The sequence below is a fragment of the Sminthopsis crassicaudata genome, chromosome 1 (genome assembly GCF_048593235.1).
Source record: "Sminthopsis crassicaudata isolate SCR6 chromosome 1, ASM4859323v1, whole genome shotgun sequence".
Classification (NCBI taxonomy): Eukaryota; Metazoa; Chordata; class Mammalia; order Dasyuromorphia; family Dasyuridae; genus Sminthopsis; species Sminthopsis crassicaudata.
Window position 1 is genome coordinate 260,346,529 of NC_133617.1, and position 17,735 is coordinate 260,364,263.

At 34.9% G+C, this 17,735-nt stretch overlaps 1 protein-coding gene and 1 pseudogene across 3 annotated transcripts in view; both read left to right on the plus strand.

Annotated features, from left to right (window-relative positions):
- LOC141549101 (lipoxygenase homology domain-containing protein 1-like) overlaps window positions 1-17,735 on the plus strand; it is a 598,160-nt gene that overhangs the window by 182,229 nt on the left and 398,196 nt on the right. For all 3 annotated transcript variants that reach the window (XM_074278423.1, XM_074278432.1, XM_074278441.1), the window contains exon 18: window positions 2,304-2,435. In XM_074278423.1, coding sequence (XP_074134524.1) covers window positions 2,304-2,435 — 132 coding nt within the window. The remainder of the gene's footprint in view (window positions 1-2,303; window positions 2,436-17,735) is intronic.
- On the plus strand, window positions 12,348-13,658 carry LOC141549091 (fructose-bisphosphate aldolase A pseudogene; annotated as a pseudogene).

The window sequence follows — 17,735 nt, forward strand, 5'->3', positions numbered from 1 at the left end:
TAACACAATTGCTATGATGTTTCAGTAAACCTTACTTTCATCAATATGGCTATTCCTTCTAATAATGTTGATTATATACCATCCATGCTGTTTCGTTCCGTGCAGTTTTTTCTCTGTGTCCTTGTATGTGTAGATCCTCTACCTGTCATAATCAGAACATTTCTTGAATTCCTCTGATATCCCAAGGACACTAGTTGAGCATGGGGGTTGCTCATTGGCTATTCTTTATCTCATATGACTAATCAAGTCATTTATCTCTCTGATGATATCTTTTACAGTTTCTTTTGTGCAGTTGTTACTGATACTGATATTGTTACTACTTATGCCTATCATTTCCTTCTCTATTGTCTTTTGTTTGAACCTTACCTTGAATTCTGTGGTATTCCATGATTTGCACTTGTGAAACATTACCAGATGAATATTATTGTTAAAAGTATGTACCTTTAATTAAAGAAAAAGTATCAGGTTATAAAAAGCAGTTCCCAAAGACAATCCAGCCTACCCTTTTTCTCATTGTTCATTAACCTTGTTTGTCCATGATAAATGTACGTCTGAAACAATTCTGTAGGTGGTCCATTGATCTCATATGCAAATCATACTCAGGGCAACAGACATTTTTCATCCATTTGGTTTTTCTAGGGTGAATATTTAGGCCATACAATTTAAAATGTTTACTATTTTTATTTAGGAAGTTCTAAGGTATTCCAAGAAACCTTTAGAAATCCTTTATTTTTATAGGGTAGATTTCTTCCATTCAAACTCTGAATTGTAAATCCTGTAAAATGTTGGAAAATATTTTAGGGGCATATCCTTCACTTGATAATAATAATGGGATATAGCTAGGCTCTGATATATTTGAAATTAGTAATCAAAGGATTGTCTGATAAATTTATTCATTATTTCAAAGAATCACATATTAGTTTGACCTGTTTTCATTGGAGAGATTTTTAGAAGTGAATAATTTGCTATATTCAATTTCAGGGTTCTACAATTAAAAACCATTTTATCTATATTAGCCTTTATTAGTGGTGGCATAATATATAGAGTCCTGGGTCAGGAAGACTCACCTTAGGAAGTTCAAATCTGACCTTGGTGTTTTATTAGCTATGTGATCCTGGGCAAATCACTTAACCCTGTTTGCCTCAGTTTCTTCATCTGTAAAATGAACTAGAGAAGGAAATGGCAAATCATGAAAAGTAGAACATGTAAAACAACAATCTAGTCACAAGAGTATAAATGAATATAAGCCAGAAGAAAAATGATTCTACATACCCTTGAATATTAAGGCTCGTTACTGACTTGTGATTGTATTTTTTTGAGTCCAGAAAGGGTAATTTATGTGATGTTTAGGGAGAGTTTTGAAGAGGTCAAGCTTATACAGTTCATTGCATCAAAAACAACGTGGAAACCTTTAATTCCTATGAAGCAGGAAATGGAAGTCATTCTGATCTCTCACATTGACATATACTTAATTCCTAAGCTATTGACTGCATTCAGACTATTAAGAAATTGCTCTTGTTATTTATTATTTATGTAGTAGCAGACATGTATAGGATATTTCATAGCTGTTGAGATTTCCAAAGACCTGACAACCACAGTATGGTAATATACAAAACCTGTCCATTAAAAAAAAAACAAAAAACAAAACAACAACAACAAAAAAAACCCTTTGCTTTATCACAGAAAATGACTTTTCCTATTACAAAACCCCGCATACATGAAGATCTTGAACAATTGAACATGTCATTAAAAAAAATGCACTTGATCAGAGATATTTGCTATCAGCATGAGGCACCAAAAACAATAATACAATTCTAAAAAAAAAAAAAAAAAAAAAAAAGTAAAGTGGCGAGTGTTTTCTTTCAGATTGGAGAGATTTTTCTCTTGCTTTGCATTGGCATTTCTTAGAAGACCACAAGCAGTTTTGTTTGAAAGACATTTTACAGTCAATGTCCCTTTTTAGGAAAAGCAGAGCACCAGGGGGTTGGAGGAGGCAACATTTGAAGCCATAAGAAAATTACATTTTGAAAAAGTCATTTGATTCCTACAGCAGTGCCGCCCTGTTTCTTGCATTCTCAAGGCAGCGAATGGATTTTATTGGAATACCATCCACGTGCAGCCTGCTGCTAAGAATAAAAAGGCACTTTCTGGTAACTATGCAATGTGGAGGAAAAAGATTTGGCAAAGCATTGAAATGGTGACAATAGCAGATCTTAGTGTGTGTAGCTGAACATATGGCGAGTTTCAGAGAAGAAATAAGTGACTTTGTGTGGATGACATCCTTAAAAAAATCTTTATTTCAGTTGGCAGGGAAAAACCGATGGGAACATCTGCAACAGCTAGCCAACAGGAAGAAAAGGCCAGAGAGTTTGGGAACCAAGTGGAGGCAGAGTCCCAGAGCATGGCCCGCAGCCCATTCCACACTCCAGCCTCAAGTAAGTTACAATTAATACTGAAATGTACTAAGATGCTACATAATTCGGTAGTTATATCTGTCTGAATAGAGGTTTACCTGCTGAGAAATATAAGGGGGTAGAGGGAATACTTTTTTACATAATATTCTGTTATTTTTTGCCTACATTGAGTTTCCTTTGTGGCAAACTACAGGGTAACATAGAATGGCTTTTTTGAGAGGATGACATCATATCACACAAATCCTTTGAAATCATTGTCCACACATAAATCATAAAGTATTTATCTCTCTTTAGAATTCAATATTCATTTACCTACTAAGGTATATTCTTTCAAGAGTATCACATATTATAACTTCTATATAATGCACTAAGACAGTTTACCTATATTAAATGATTTAGTTTGAAAAAGAAAACCTAGTCATCCCTCAAAATAACAACTAACATTTATGTCAGTTAATCAATCAATTAGCATATATTAAGCACTCACTATATGCCAGGCACAGTGCTAAGTGGTTGGGATACAAGAATGAAAAAAAACAAAACCAAAACAGTCCTACTCTCAAGGAGCTCACTGTATAATAGCAGAGACAACATGCAATGAAAAACAACTTAACAATCTAGTCATTAGATAAAAGGGAGATAATGAACCGAGGAAAAGTATCCGCATTAAGAGGGACTGGAAAAGGCTTCTTGTAGAAAGTAGGTCATTAGCTGAGGCTTCGAGGAAGCCACTGAAGGCAGGAAGTGGAGATGAGGACAGAGAGAATTCCAGATATAGGAAGCAACAAATAAAAATGCTCATTTGAAAGATGGGGTAGTGTTGTGTATGAGGGACCACAAAGAAGTCAATGTTACTATATTGTAAATACAGAGTAGTCAAGTCACAGTGTAAGAATACTGGAAAGGTAGTAAGGAGTCAGATTATACAAGGTTTTATAACCTAACAGGTGATTTTATATTTTACTTTGGAGACAATAGGGAACCATTGGAGTTGATTGGAGTAGGGAGGTGACTTGGTCAGACTTGTATTTCAGAAAGATCAATTCAACAGCTGTAGGATGGATTGGAGTGAGAAGAGATTTGAAGCAGAAAGAACAACCAGAAGTCTATTGAAATAATTCAGCTGTGCAGTGACCTGTGCTAGAGCCCAAAGAAGCCCATGACTATATTTCAGATCATGACTAGATTGGTTCAGAAAGACAATTACATTTTTTTTTTTCTTACTGACCTCTAATTGAAATTTAGCATTCCTTCAATTACTTAAAAACATTGTATTCGGAGTAGGGACTTACAGACTTCACCAAATCACTCAATGCATCTGTGACACAAGAAAGATGAAGAACTTCTGCCCTAGGCAATCTTCCTTGTGTGCAGAGGGACAGACAACATAGTGCATCTCACTGGGAAGCTTGGACATTTTTGTGGTACTTACCATATCTTCCATTGCTGCAAAAGAAACCCATTTTTGCTGTGTTAAACAGTCTTGGGCCTCTACTCCCAGATTATATCAAGAGTCCACTGAAGCCTCTTAGAAAATGAAATGAGACAGTATTTCAGGAACATGAAGTTGTTTTCTTAAAACTTTTTACAAAAGTCATGAAGTGCTAAAGCCCCAATCAGGTTGGGAAGCACAAAATAAATGTAAGATCTTACTGTGAACAGCAGGGTTGGTTGAAATTACTTCAGAATGAACACTTTTCAAATTTTCTGACTTATATAGGTTTGTCAGCTGTGACAAACACTGTTTTTGTCTTGGCCTTTGCCTGGCGTGGAGACAGTAATGTTTTTGATAAGGTAGGGCAAGTCACTTCTGAAAACTGACTATCTAGACCTTATGATGAATGTAAGCCTTTTCAAATTAGGGTTCTTACAAAGAGCACAAATTCTAGAAGCTCAGAGGAAAGCATAAGTCATATGTCCCCTAGAAAATAACTTCTACTGGGATCTTTAATATTACCTATGCTGGAAGGACACTGGGAATTGAAGCTAAATAGTAATGAGAAAAAAGCTAAGTATTCACTGTGTATAAATATGTTAATGGATATTATTTTAGAAAAATTCTTTTTGAGGCAAATTTATTTTCCTTAAAATTTTTATTCCTTAAAAACCCACTTAAGGAAAATACCTTCAACTTTCTAAAAGCAAAACAGGTATCTGTACTGGTAGAAGAAATTCCTCAGGAGATGGGATGTGATAGTAATGGTGTGTGTGTGTGTGTGTGTGTGTGTGTGTGTGTGTGTGTGTGTGTGTGTGTGTGTATGTGTTTAAAACAAGGTATCACAGATCTAGTTTTTTAAAAAATCTAGCAATTCCTGGAGGAAGAGAGAACTTAACTGAAAGTCATATTCATTAAAATTCTTTTCTTTTAAAATTTCCTTCTTTTTTATTACATTTTGAGTTTGTCTTCTTTCCTTGTGTGTATATAAGCATATACATACTTCCATAAATCAATTAATTTTCCTTCATAAGTTCTTCATAGGTAATTTGAATGTTCATTTAAGTCAGAATAGTTTAGTCATTCACAATTAATCTTAGAATAATATTTCTATTGCTGTATACAATGTTCTCCTGGTTCTGTTCCTTTCACTCTAAAAAGATTCTGTTCTTCAGGAAGATGCTTAACATTGTTTTTTTTTGGGTTTTTTTTTTGTTTTTTTTTTTTGTTTTTTTTGATTTTGAAACTAGTAAGTGTAGATAAAATGAAATCATTCATACGGAATGTTGAGGCAGTGTGGTATCATGAAAAATATTGTATTGGAAGTTAGGTGGAGTGAGTTTTAGTCCAGTCCTTGCTTCTCTTTTGTTTTTGGTGAGTAACTTACCATGTTTCGCATTATGTCTTTAATAGAATAGGTGCTTAATTAATTTGTGTTAAATGAATGAGCAAGACCTTTGAGACTTTACTTTATTCTCTGATAAAATGAGGGGGTTGGTTGAATGATTTCCAAGGTTCTTTTCAACTTGAAAATTTTCTGCTTCTTTAATTCCAAAAGTGCTTTTGAAGAGCTGGGAGGAGTGGAAATGTTTGCCTTCATTCATCCATATTAATTCATTCCAAAGGATGGGTGCACATGACAAGGCTCTTGCAAAAACACCACATTGAATTTTTGCCCAAACCATTAGTTTCTTGTGAATTTACACATGGAAGATTAGAGAAGAGAGCCTAGGTTACATGGCTAGCTTTTTTCTCTTAGTCAAAATAGTTTGCTTGCCTATTGCTGCCTGCTATTCTCACATTGAAAACAAATGATACCAACTTTTGTTGTCTATCTCTGTTATTTATCTACGTTCTGTCTCTAGTCTGGCTTCCTGTAGCATAAAAGTTCTTCCATGCTGCTTATCCATTGCTCCTCTGAGCCCTGGGCAACATTCTCAGTTTCCTTCCTCCTTTCTTTCTGAAATTCTATCTGCCTAATCTTCAGATGAAGAGGTAATATCTGGCTGCCTGAGAAAGCTGTTTGGGGGAGCCATAGGATAACAGAGACTTTGATCATGAATTTACAGCAGGAATAAACTTCAGAGACTATATAGTTCAGTCATCTTATTTTTCAGAGGTAAATGATGTGGCCAAAGTCACACAGAACCAAGTTGAAACTGGAAGAAGGATATTGGGTTCCTGACATACACTTATGTCCATCAGGATATAGGTAAGTTATCCCATATATGGGATCAAAGCATTATAGGATTTTGACCTAGAAGAGACATTGGAACTCAAACTCTTTCATTTTATAGAGGAGAGAAATGAGGCCTAGATGAATGACTTATCTAGAATTACATAGTAAATAAGAGAATTGGGATTCAAGGTCAGATCCCCTGATTTCAAATTCAATGATCTTTACACTTCATAGTGTATGGAACAAAAGGAAGAAGTTTGGTAAGTCAGTTCTCTTGGCAAACAAAATATTTCATTGTTTTAACAGCAATTATTCCTCAAGAAAAACTTAGTGACTTTTATAGGAGAATTGAATTAAATGATATGGCAAGTAGATATCTTTTGATTAGTTAAATACTCCAAAAATCTAGGTTATCATCCCTGAGGATACTCTCTAATTTACACAGATAATTATTTCTTTATACTTTAGTATAGTAGTGTCATTATGACTATGTCAAGGATCCCTGCAGGTCATGTATTGACTTAGAAAATTGAGAGGATGGAAAAAAGTAACGTGGACTAAACCTCAAAAAGCAGGTTGGAGTTGGATTGCCAACAATGAGTTGCATTTTGGCCTAAAGACAATAAGGTGTTAATTAATTTTCTTGAGCTGTGGAATAGTGTATTCAAATGTATGAGAGTTGAAGAATGATATTGACATTCTAGAAAATATGTAGAGTGTGACTAGTAAAGTGAAACTCTGGAAATGATGCCATATTAAAAAATGTTGTGTTTAGAAGAAGTGAGGAAAAATGATAGCTGTCCTCAGAAAGTTAAGATATGATCTTGTGGATAGGGGATTAAATTTGACTTTGTAGTTCCAGAGATCAGAATTTGGGCCAGTGGATGGGAGCTATGGGAAGGTAGTTTTTCAATTAATATCAAGAATAATTTTTTTGATAGAACTATTGAACAAGAGACTAGATTATCTCTTCAGGTTCTAGATTTCTCATAATGCAAGTATTCAAGAAGACACTGGATAGCCAATTACCAGAGATTCTGTAGAAAAGATTCTTACATTGGAAAAGAAAATGAGCCAGACAAATTCTAAGATCCCTTTGCATACTTGAATCTGAGAAACATACTTTAGAAACCTGTGCTATCATTATTATGGGTACTCTGGTCATAAGAGATAATTACAATACTTTTTTGACTTAGTAGAATGTATTAAAAATAATTGGGATAAAATGTATTATGTTGTTGCCAACTTTAATGAGCCTATCCCAACTTGCCTGGCATGCCTAGACAATAAGTTGTCACTGGACTTGAATTTTAAAACTTCCAACTATTGGGAACTTTAAGATGTTCAGCTTGTCTAACTTTTTGGAACTAAGGACTAAATCTATTCCATGATAAAGCATCAGAATTGGACTTTAATCCTATACAAGATTTTAGAAAATCTATTCACATTAAGACTCAGTAGTAGCAAGATAGAATGACTTCATTTGTGGGAATAGAAATATTAATTTTTTTAAAGGTTTGATATTCATTAAAACTGTATGAATTTATATCTGGAAAATAGCTTTTAATAGGAATATGACCCTAGATGAGATTAAAAGACCTGGATAACTTTTCTGCATTTACTGTAGATTTCTTTGATTAATATTGGTTGAAGACATAGTTTTTTATTAGCTCATCCTAGTTATCTTGAAAAGTGCATATGATACAGTCTCTATCTCCTGTTTTATAAGAATGTGATAGGATACTTAGAAAAGGAAGCTATGTAAATTGTTCAATCATTAATCCAACATCTATTTATTAAAAGACTTTTCTGTGTAAGTTACTATATACTTGGTGCTTCCCAATTGGAGAATGTTCTCAGAATCCTTTAGTTGCATCTATCCCACTGCCTAAGGGAGTAAATCCAAACTCAATGGCACTTGTGATCTGGACAAAATATAACTTTCCAGCCATATTTCCTATTTTTTCCTAACCCACAAAACACATTCTCACTATGTTATGGGAATAAGTCCCATAATTTTTTGTTTCTATGCTTCCCTCTTTCACTTAGGTTTTCCCTTTTTGGAAGGTTCTCCTAATCCTGTGCCCAGCTCTTTTTCTGTGAAAGCTACACATCCTTCAGAGTTCATTTCAAATACCACCTTTTAACAAAGCTTCTTCTATGTCCCCTTCAATCAGATGTGATATTTCCTTGCTAAAAATACTCAAAGCACTTGATTTGTATCCCTCTAATGGCACTATCCCACTCTAAACACAATTCTGCCACTAGATTAGAAACTATTTTGGGAGATTAACATATGTTTTATGAGATTGACATACTATCAGCAGCATGTCAAATGGAAGAAATGAAGGCCTTAAGACCAGTTAAAAAGTAATTTCAATAATCCAAGAAAAAATAAAGCAGTTGAAGAAAGAAAGGAAGGTACAAATATAAGAGACAAAATGCAATTATAGGACAACTGGGCAGTATAATTGATAGAATTCTGGACTCAGAGTTAGGAAAACCTGAATTTAAATATTACTCGTTGGTTTTGCCATGTTGGTCAAATCATTAAATCTATCTCAAATTTCTCATTTCTGAAATAGCACTTATTTTACAAGGTTGTTGTAAAGTTCAAGTGACATTCTTATTACAAAGCATATTGCAGCCCTACAAATACTATATAAATGCCAGCTATTATTAGTCACTGTGCAATTAATTAATTAAATAGTTAGTCACTGTTAATAGAGTCAAAAATATTTATTTGCTTTGTCACTACATTTGAAAATATTTGGTGTCTTTTTATATGGAATTTTTTCTATAAGTTTTAAATCTTAAAAGAAAATGAATTGGTTTTATATGATATTAAAACTTTAAACTTCACATTTCAGTAAACTGGTTACATCAACCAGAACTCCCTCCCTCTCTCTGTCTCTTTCTCTCTTTGTGTGTGTGTGTGTGTGTGTGTGTGTGTGCAAATCAAGCATTTTTAGTATTTTCAGAGACTTTAGGGATCATATTCATTTTTATATGAAATGATTGTTATTTGAGGTGACTACCATTTAGATATTACCAAATGGGTTAGAGTATAAATAAATAGTAAGTACTAATAAAGCCTTCCTAATTCCTAATTAATAATTTTTCATAGTTTTTACTAATTTAAAATACTGACCCTTATGTATATGAGTAAATATATAACTGACATAATTGGCATCCTGAATAGTTTTACTATGTTGTTAGTTTTAGCTTAATTCATTGTTTTTCCTATCATTTAACATTTTATCAAATGCTTGTTATATTGTAAGGCCCAGAATACAAAGACAAAACCAAATCAACCCCTGTTCTCAAAGAGAACATTACCTTTCTAGATTGGTGAAGAAGGGAAAGGAAGGTCTCGATCACACAGCAAATAAAAATATAAGAAAAATCAGAGCATTTTCAAAAGTAAGAGAGTTCTAATAAATGGAGAAATCAAGAAAATATTTATATAGGAGATATATGACTCTTGAAGGCAACTATGAGTGCTAAGAGCTTGTCTAAAGAGGCAATGTATGTGACAGCCTGTACAGTAAGTAGCATGAGAGTGGGGCATGAATTTGAAAAACAACTAAGAAGTTGATTTACTTATAATGTAGATTGAATGAAATGGATTAATAGGAAATAAGTTTGGAATATGGCAGCCAGATTGTGAAGAGTTTCAAATTTAGACTTAAGGCTTTTGTATTTTGCCTTAGAGGTAGTAGTGAATACTGAATTTTTCAGCAGAGAGGTAACATGGTCAGAATATAAATTAAAAATAAGAATAAGAATGATAACATTTTATAGGCTTATCATGTACCAGACACCATGCTAGGCATTTTACAATTATTATGTCATTTGATCCTTGTAACAATCCCAGGAGATAGATGCTATTATTATCCCCATTTTACAGATGAGGAAACTGAGGCAAATAAATATTTGTCCAGAGTCACACAACTATTAATTACCTGAGGTAGATTTGAATTCAGTTTTTCTTGACTACAGGCTGGTACTTTAACCAGCATATTACTTAGATATCCTTATAGCTAATCTAAGTTCATTAAAAAGGAAGGAGACTAGAAGCAAGGAGAACAAAAAAACAAACAAACCCAAAAAACCAAAAAGACTATCATACAGCTATAATTTTGTTTACATATAACTGTGTTGGTGAAATGGAATTACAATTTATATTTTCCTTTAGCTGTTTAAATGATTTAAAAAAAAGTTTTCTTAAGTGTGGAGGTTAGACTAATTGGCTTCTAAGTTTACTTCCAAATCTAAACTCTCATCTGATGACCATATAAAGTAAATAAAATTGAGCAAAATGAATTTGACAATTTTCTTTCACCTATTTTCTTTAAAGACAGTGGTTGGGGGTCTAGATTTTGCTTTTAATGAAATTGTAATATAAAGGAATTGCTGCCTCCTTTGATTTGGACCCTATTTTTATTATTGTAGCCCAAGGTTATATTAGTTTTTTTCAGCAGTCATATCATATACTAGGATCATATTAAATTTCTTATTGATATTCTGTCCATGATCCAAGGACCAGCTTATATACTACCTTCTCCATGAAGCATTTTATGAATCATAGATCATAGAAAATTAATTTTAAACAAACACCTCACATCATATGTCACAGCAAGCTCTAATGGATATATGACTTATGGTAGAAATAAAAATCACATCATAAACACAGTAGAGGATACTAGAAGAAAATACCTTTTTAAACTTTGGATCAGGAAAGACTACTTTACCAAAGAAAAGAGGATGACAGAAGATAAAATAAACAGTTTTGATTACATAAAATTAAATTCTTTTAGCCAAATGAAACGAGTACATCAAAATCAGAAGAGAAATAATTAACTAAGATTTAATCTTTTTATTAACTCTCCCCAATAAAAGCTTATGATCCAAGATATGTAAGGAAATGATTCAAATATGTAAGAACAGGAGCCACTCCCCAACAGATAAACAGTCAAAAGATGTACACTGGTTCTCAAGAGAAGAAAACCATGTTATTAACAACCACATAGAAAAGTTCATATTGATGAGAACAAGATAAGAAGTATCTAAATGAAATTAAGTTTAATTGAGGTCTAGTGGCAGGCTCAGGGTACAGGGAGTCAAATAGAGCTCCCCTGAAACCCCTTTGGATTCGGTGCAAGGATACAGAGTTAAATGAGGTCTAGTAGCAGCGCAAGAGTCCTCTGTAAAGGAATTTACACATCCAAAAATCTAGATTTATAAAAAGAGGTTTATTGTGGAGTTTGGAAATAAAGTTTAGTAAAGTTGAGGGTAGAGATAAAAGGACACTGGAGCTATAGGTCTGGTGGGCAGAAACCCTTGACATGTGTAAGGATGCCATGTTTGAGACTTCTGCAAAGAGTGGACTCCAGTTTTGCCCCTTTTATAATAGGGGGCTTTTAGTAATCTGAAGGGGCTCACGGGTGGAGTCCCAGGTTGGCCTCTGGCTTGAGCTTCAGCCAGGACTAGAATTTGAATAGAATTCAATGGGTTTTTAGATAAGGAGGAAGCTGTTTGTGCTTGGGGTGGGGGTTGGGAAACCTGAGCAGATCATCAGAATGGGGGCTGGAATAGCCCAAGTTGGCTCAGATCAATGGGGGCTGGGATAGCCCAGATATCTCCCACTGGAATTCAAAAGGGTGCTTTTGATCAGGATTTGTGAATCAAAGATCAGCCATGGGGGTTGGGAATCAGAAAGGAATCTTAAAGGGGCTATAACCCACATCAATATCACTAATAAAAAAATGACCTGAAAATTACAAGAACTACAAGACTGCTTCATATTCATTAAATTAGCAGATAATAAAAATAGAAAATTACAGTTGTTAAAGTGACTGAAGAAGGACAGGGATACTAATATCTCAATTTGGAATAGTTATTCCTGAAGGGAATATGGAACTATGCTGGCCCAGAAAAACCACTATTAGACATATACCCCAAAGAAATCATAGAAGGAGAAGAGAAAAATCCATAAATACAAAAATATTCATAACAACCCTCTTTGAAATAGAGACGAACTAGAAACCGTAGCTCATATATTGGGCAATGACAACAAATTATGGTACTTGAATATAATAAAATATTATTGCATCATGAGAAATGATATGAGATGGATTCATAGAGCCCTAGGAAGATTTGAATGAACTATTGCAGAATGAAGAAAGAAGAATCAGTAGAACAATTTATTTATTAGCTACATTGTTAGAAAGGAAAACAACTTTCAAAGATTTTAGAATTTTGATTAGGCAGAAGTTCGGCTCCGACCATAAGCAGTCTTCTTCTTGCCGGTAAGCCCACCACTGAGGCCTGCAGCCCGCTTCCAAAGGCCAGGAAACTACCAACACAGCCAAGGAAAACATGTCTTCCCAATTCCCAGCATTGACACCAGAGCAAAAGAAAGAACTGTGTGACATAGCTCACCGAATTGTTGCTCCAGGCAAGGGAATCTTGGCAGCAGATGAGTCCACTGGTAGCATTGCAAAGCGACTGCAATCCATTGGAACTGAGAACACAGAAGAAAATCGATGCCTTTACAGGCAGTTACTTCTGACAGCAGATGATCCAGTGAACACCTGTATTGGAGGTGTTATCCTTTTCCATGAGACACTCTACCAGAAAGCTGATGATGGACGTCCCTTCACCAAAGTCATAAAGGCAAAGGGTGGCATTGTGGGCATCAAGGTGGACAAAGGTGTAGTGCCCCTGGCAGGGACCAATGGCGAGACTACCACTCAAGGTCTGGATGGGCTGAGTGAGCGCTGTGCCCAGTATAAGAAGGATGGGGCTGAATTTGCCAAGTGGCGTTGTGTTCTGAAGTTTGGGCATAATACACCTTCCCCACTTGCCATCATGGAGAATGCCAATGTGTTGGCCCGATGCCAGCATTTGCCAACAAAATGGTATTGTCTCCATTGTGGAGCCAGAGATCCTCCCTGATGGAGACCATGATCTGAAGTGTTGTCAGTATGTCACCAAGAAGGTTCTGGCTGCTGTCTACAAGGCTCTGAGTGACCACCATGTCTATCTGGAAGGGACCTTGCTGAAGCCTAACATGGTCACTGCTGGCCATGCCTGTACTCAGAAGTATTCACATGAGGAGATTGCAATGGCAACTGTAACTGCCCTTCGCTGGACTGTGCCTCCTGCAGTCACTGGTATCACCTTCCTTTCTGGGGATCAGAGTGAGGAGGATGCCTCCATCAACCTCAATGCCATCAACACCTGCCCCTTGCATAAGCCATGGGCCCTGACCTTTTCTTATGGCCGAGCCCTGCAGGCATCTGCCCTTAAAACCTGGGGCAGAAAGAAGGAAAATGTCGAGGCTGCCCAAGAAGAATATATTAAGTGGGCCACGGCTAACAGCCAAGCTGCTCAAGGCAAGTATACTCCAAGTGGAAAGTCAGGAGCTGCAGCCAGCGAATCGCTCTTTGTCTCTAACCATGCCTACTAAGTCAAGGCCTTCCATCTGGGTATGCCCTAACACTCCAGGCCATCCCTCACAGTCCAGGAAGAGGCTGAGATCCCAGAGCTTTGTGCTGACCTCTCCCATCACTCCTAACTTGTGTGGTCTTGTTGCTCTCTGGTGAATCTAGTGACCCCCTCCTCAGCCCACTTTTTCCAATAAACAACTATTTAACAAAGAAAAAAAAAGAATTTTGATTAGTGCTCTTTTTTCTTCTCACTCTGGTTTACTAGTTTCCTGAGCTTCCTTCAAGTCTCAACTCAAATCTTATCTTCTGCAGATAGACTTTCCTAGTTCTTCCAATAAGCAATAGTTTCCTTTTTGATATTATCCATTAATTTTTTATTTGATTTATTCACTGACTTTAATAGTATATACTCTTTATACACACATACAGAGAGGGAGGGAGAGAGGGAGAGAGAGAGAGAGAGAGAGAGAGAGAGAGAGAGAGAGAGAGAGAGAGAGAGAGAGAGAGAGAGAGAGAGAGAGAGAGAGAGAGTTATTTTCATGCTTTTTATTCCATTAAAATGTGAACACAGAAGGTGGGGACTGATTTTTTTCTTCTTTTTATTATTAGTTCTTAGCACAGGGTTGTACATAGTAAGTGCTTAATAATTGTTTTTAGTTGACAATGCAATGACCTAATATGATTCCAGAGGATTGTCAAAGAAGCATGCTTTCCATTTTTTTGATAGGAAAATGATATACTAGAGCTATAGAATAAGAAATATATGTTTAGTCATGACTGATATATGGATCTGTTTTGAGTGACTATGCTAACATGTTACAAAGTAGGACTTTTATTTCTGGAGGGGAAAAGAGTACTCATGATAATGATGAAAAGAATGAAAAAAAAGGAAAGAATGTTCATAAAGTACTTTAAAAATGCAGAGAAGGAAACAGAAAGATTCGGGGGAAACACAGGCAATTGGGATAACTTAACCAAAATCTCAAATAAATTATACATAATCAGATTTATATTTCATATGTTATTTTATTTTCATGTGAAAATATTTTTTTGGTGTCTTGTCAAATTCAGAATGATAAAAATTTAAAAATTAAAAGCTAATAGATCATACTTAACAATGTTAAATCTGGGAAGAAATTTTAGATTACTTAATTCAATGACATACTTTTTCAGATGAGTAAAATGAGTTCCAGAGAAAAGGACTAGTTTATTCAAGAACACATAGATTTAGTGACAGTCAAGGTTTAACCCAAATCTTCTGACACCATATTGATAGTTTATTCCCACATTGCTTTGCCTTTAGCTACAAATGCTCTGTCATCTGATTTTATGTGGTTTTGTACTCCTGTTATGGACTTGTGTATTATTTTACTTAGTAAGTTAACCATATAAATATTTACCTCCCACTACATCACAAGATCCATTATAGGAGGTATTATAGCTTATCTGTTTTTGTATTTTTCTCCACATTTAGCACATTTTATTGTACATAATGGGTGTCTTAATAATTGCTCAAGTTCTTAATCATAGTTTGGCAGTAGTGAAAATTTCAGTGAGTCATGAATTTAGAATTAAAAGAAATATCAGAAGTTATCTAGTCTTTTTTACATAGAATAGAATATTTTCCTAAAGAAATCCTGAAATGTGATCATCTAGTCTCTGTCTCAATACCTCTAGTGATAGAAAACTCACTACCTTCAGAAAACAATCTGCTTAGTGTTTGGATAGTTCTCATTACTGTAAAATTTCTCTTTATTTGTCCTGAAAACAAGTTCCTTTAATGTTTCATCTCTCTTAGTTTTTGCTTTTTGGACAACATAGAACAAATATTTGAAAACAATATTATGTCTCTTTTTATTCTTCCTTTCTTCAGGCTAAATAGCTCCAGGTCCTTGTATGAAATGTTGTTAAACAGCTCATTTTCTTAGACACCTTTGCTGGAAGCAATCTAGTTTGCCCATTATTAAAATAGCATGTCCAGGTGTGAACTTGACATTACAGATGTGGTTCAATGGGGTTACTACTTCCTATTGTAGAAATTCTACTTCTATTAATGCAGGCTGGTTGCATTTGATTTTAGCCATATCACATTAGCCATATCATATTATTGCATTTTAAATCTGTGATCAAATTCAACCATCAGATCTTTTTTTAAACATAAATTCTGGTTAAACCAAGCCAAGTCTTCAACACTGAGTACACATCCAATTGATATTTTTCTTCTCTTGTAAGAGAAAACAAGTCTGTTCCCTCCTATACATGACAACCTGTCTAATATTTCAAGACAGCTGTAATATTTCTCCTTAGTTTCTTCTTGTCCAGGCTGCTCTTCCTATGATGTAGATCATAAAAAGATCTTATCACAAGGGTTTATTTTCATCCATCTTAAATTTCTTCTTGCTGTTCTCAACCCAGGATTCCAGCCTGTCATGATGGTTTTAAAAATATTCCCATTCATTTCTTAGCTTTTTCTCTTAGCTTTGTATATAACTAATCTTCTCAGCAGATATTTTATATTTTTCAGCACTTGACACAGTGCCTGGTATATAGTATGTATTTTATAAGTATTTCTGGATTCATCAATTGATTGATCAATGCAAGTTGTTAAAGCTGGTGAATGGATTTGGCTGCCTGTTCATATTAGGTTTAGCAAAATTGAGATCTCAGCATTGTGAAATACACAGGGAGAGCATGCCTTTTCTATTTTCATGTCCTTCACTCCTATACATTTATATACATTTGAATTGGAGTCTCAAAAATAATTTTATTTACAAAATACAGTATAGACTGATGCAAACCCCCAGGTTTTCAATTGCTATTTTAGGTTTCAGTATAAATCAACTTTCTTGAGCATGGTCTTGCCATTTTGATGACATCTCCTTATTGCTTAGGTTTCCTTAGGTGCTCTGCCCTTAAGGCTGACCCTAACCTTGACCTAACCTATGAATTGGTGGAATTAGTTAGTTTATTATCTATTTCTCTGACTCATTGTCAAAGACAATTGGGACAGTTTTTGGAATTAACATGTTGAATTTAGTACATGTTTTAAAAACACAAAGCCAAAATGCCAAATAAGTTATACATAATCAGATTTATGATATATAATCCCTGTCCCAGAGCCACTATAAGATGGCATAAAGGGAAAATGAATCATTACTATCATATGATTGGTGGTGAATTGAAATATTCTGTCACACTAACTGAGAACATTTCTAAGCAATTGGGATAAATGTTATTTTGAATAGATTTTAAACAGTGAGACCTCTGAAGGAGTGTTTTGTCAATTAACCCAGAATTGCCATAAAATGCCCTCTCAATACAGAATATTTTTAGTCCTTAGTCAACAAAAGCCTCCACTTTTATGATTCCCCAGAAGGAGAAATTTATAGCTTGAGACTAATGGACTTCTGTTTGTTTCCAAAAGATCACATTACTCGATTATATTCATTTTTAATTGGGAATGACATAAATTATAATACATTGTTCTACTTTGCAGATCATGCCATAATATCTTATCAATGACTGTAACCCAAGTAGAAAGTGCCCTTGTGCTCTGACTTTTTATTATAAAGTAGAAGATATATTTGATTGCACTATAGCTTTTTGTAGTCATATGAAGTGGAACCTAAGTGGCTGCCTAGTTCAGATTACTACTAAACCTAGCAAGTCCAAGGAGACTGGGATTGCATAATATCTGAGAGTAAATTTACCACATTAGGAAATGTCTGATTATTTTTTGGCCACTGTTTATTTTAGTTCAGCAAATAGATCGAGGACTTACTGTAAGTGGAGTACCCTTGGAAAGGCTAAGGGTTAGCTATGACATTATTTTGACTATCTTTGATACAAATAGCTATAACACAAAATAATATATAAAGTACATGAGAGGAGCAAACAAAAGTATTAGTTCAAATCCAAAGGTAAGGTTATTACAAATTATTATCTTCTGTCCATTCTGCTGGGGGAAGTCTTTACATATTTGGGATAGATACTCCACCCTCAACTCACCAAAGGGTTTGAGACCTCTTGATTACTCTCTGCCTAGTTTAGCCCATCTGCCAAAAAGGCTACTGTGCATGCTCCAGCTTCCTGCAGTGAATCAGGTGGACACCAAAAGTAGAAAGCAGTCCTGAAAAGGGTCAACAGGTTTCACATCAAATATATTAGTCTTCCCTGAGCACATCCTATATCCATAAAGAGAATATTAGGGAAACTATTAATGAATTGTGGTCATGTCCAACTCTCTGTGACTC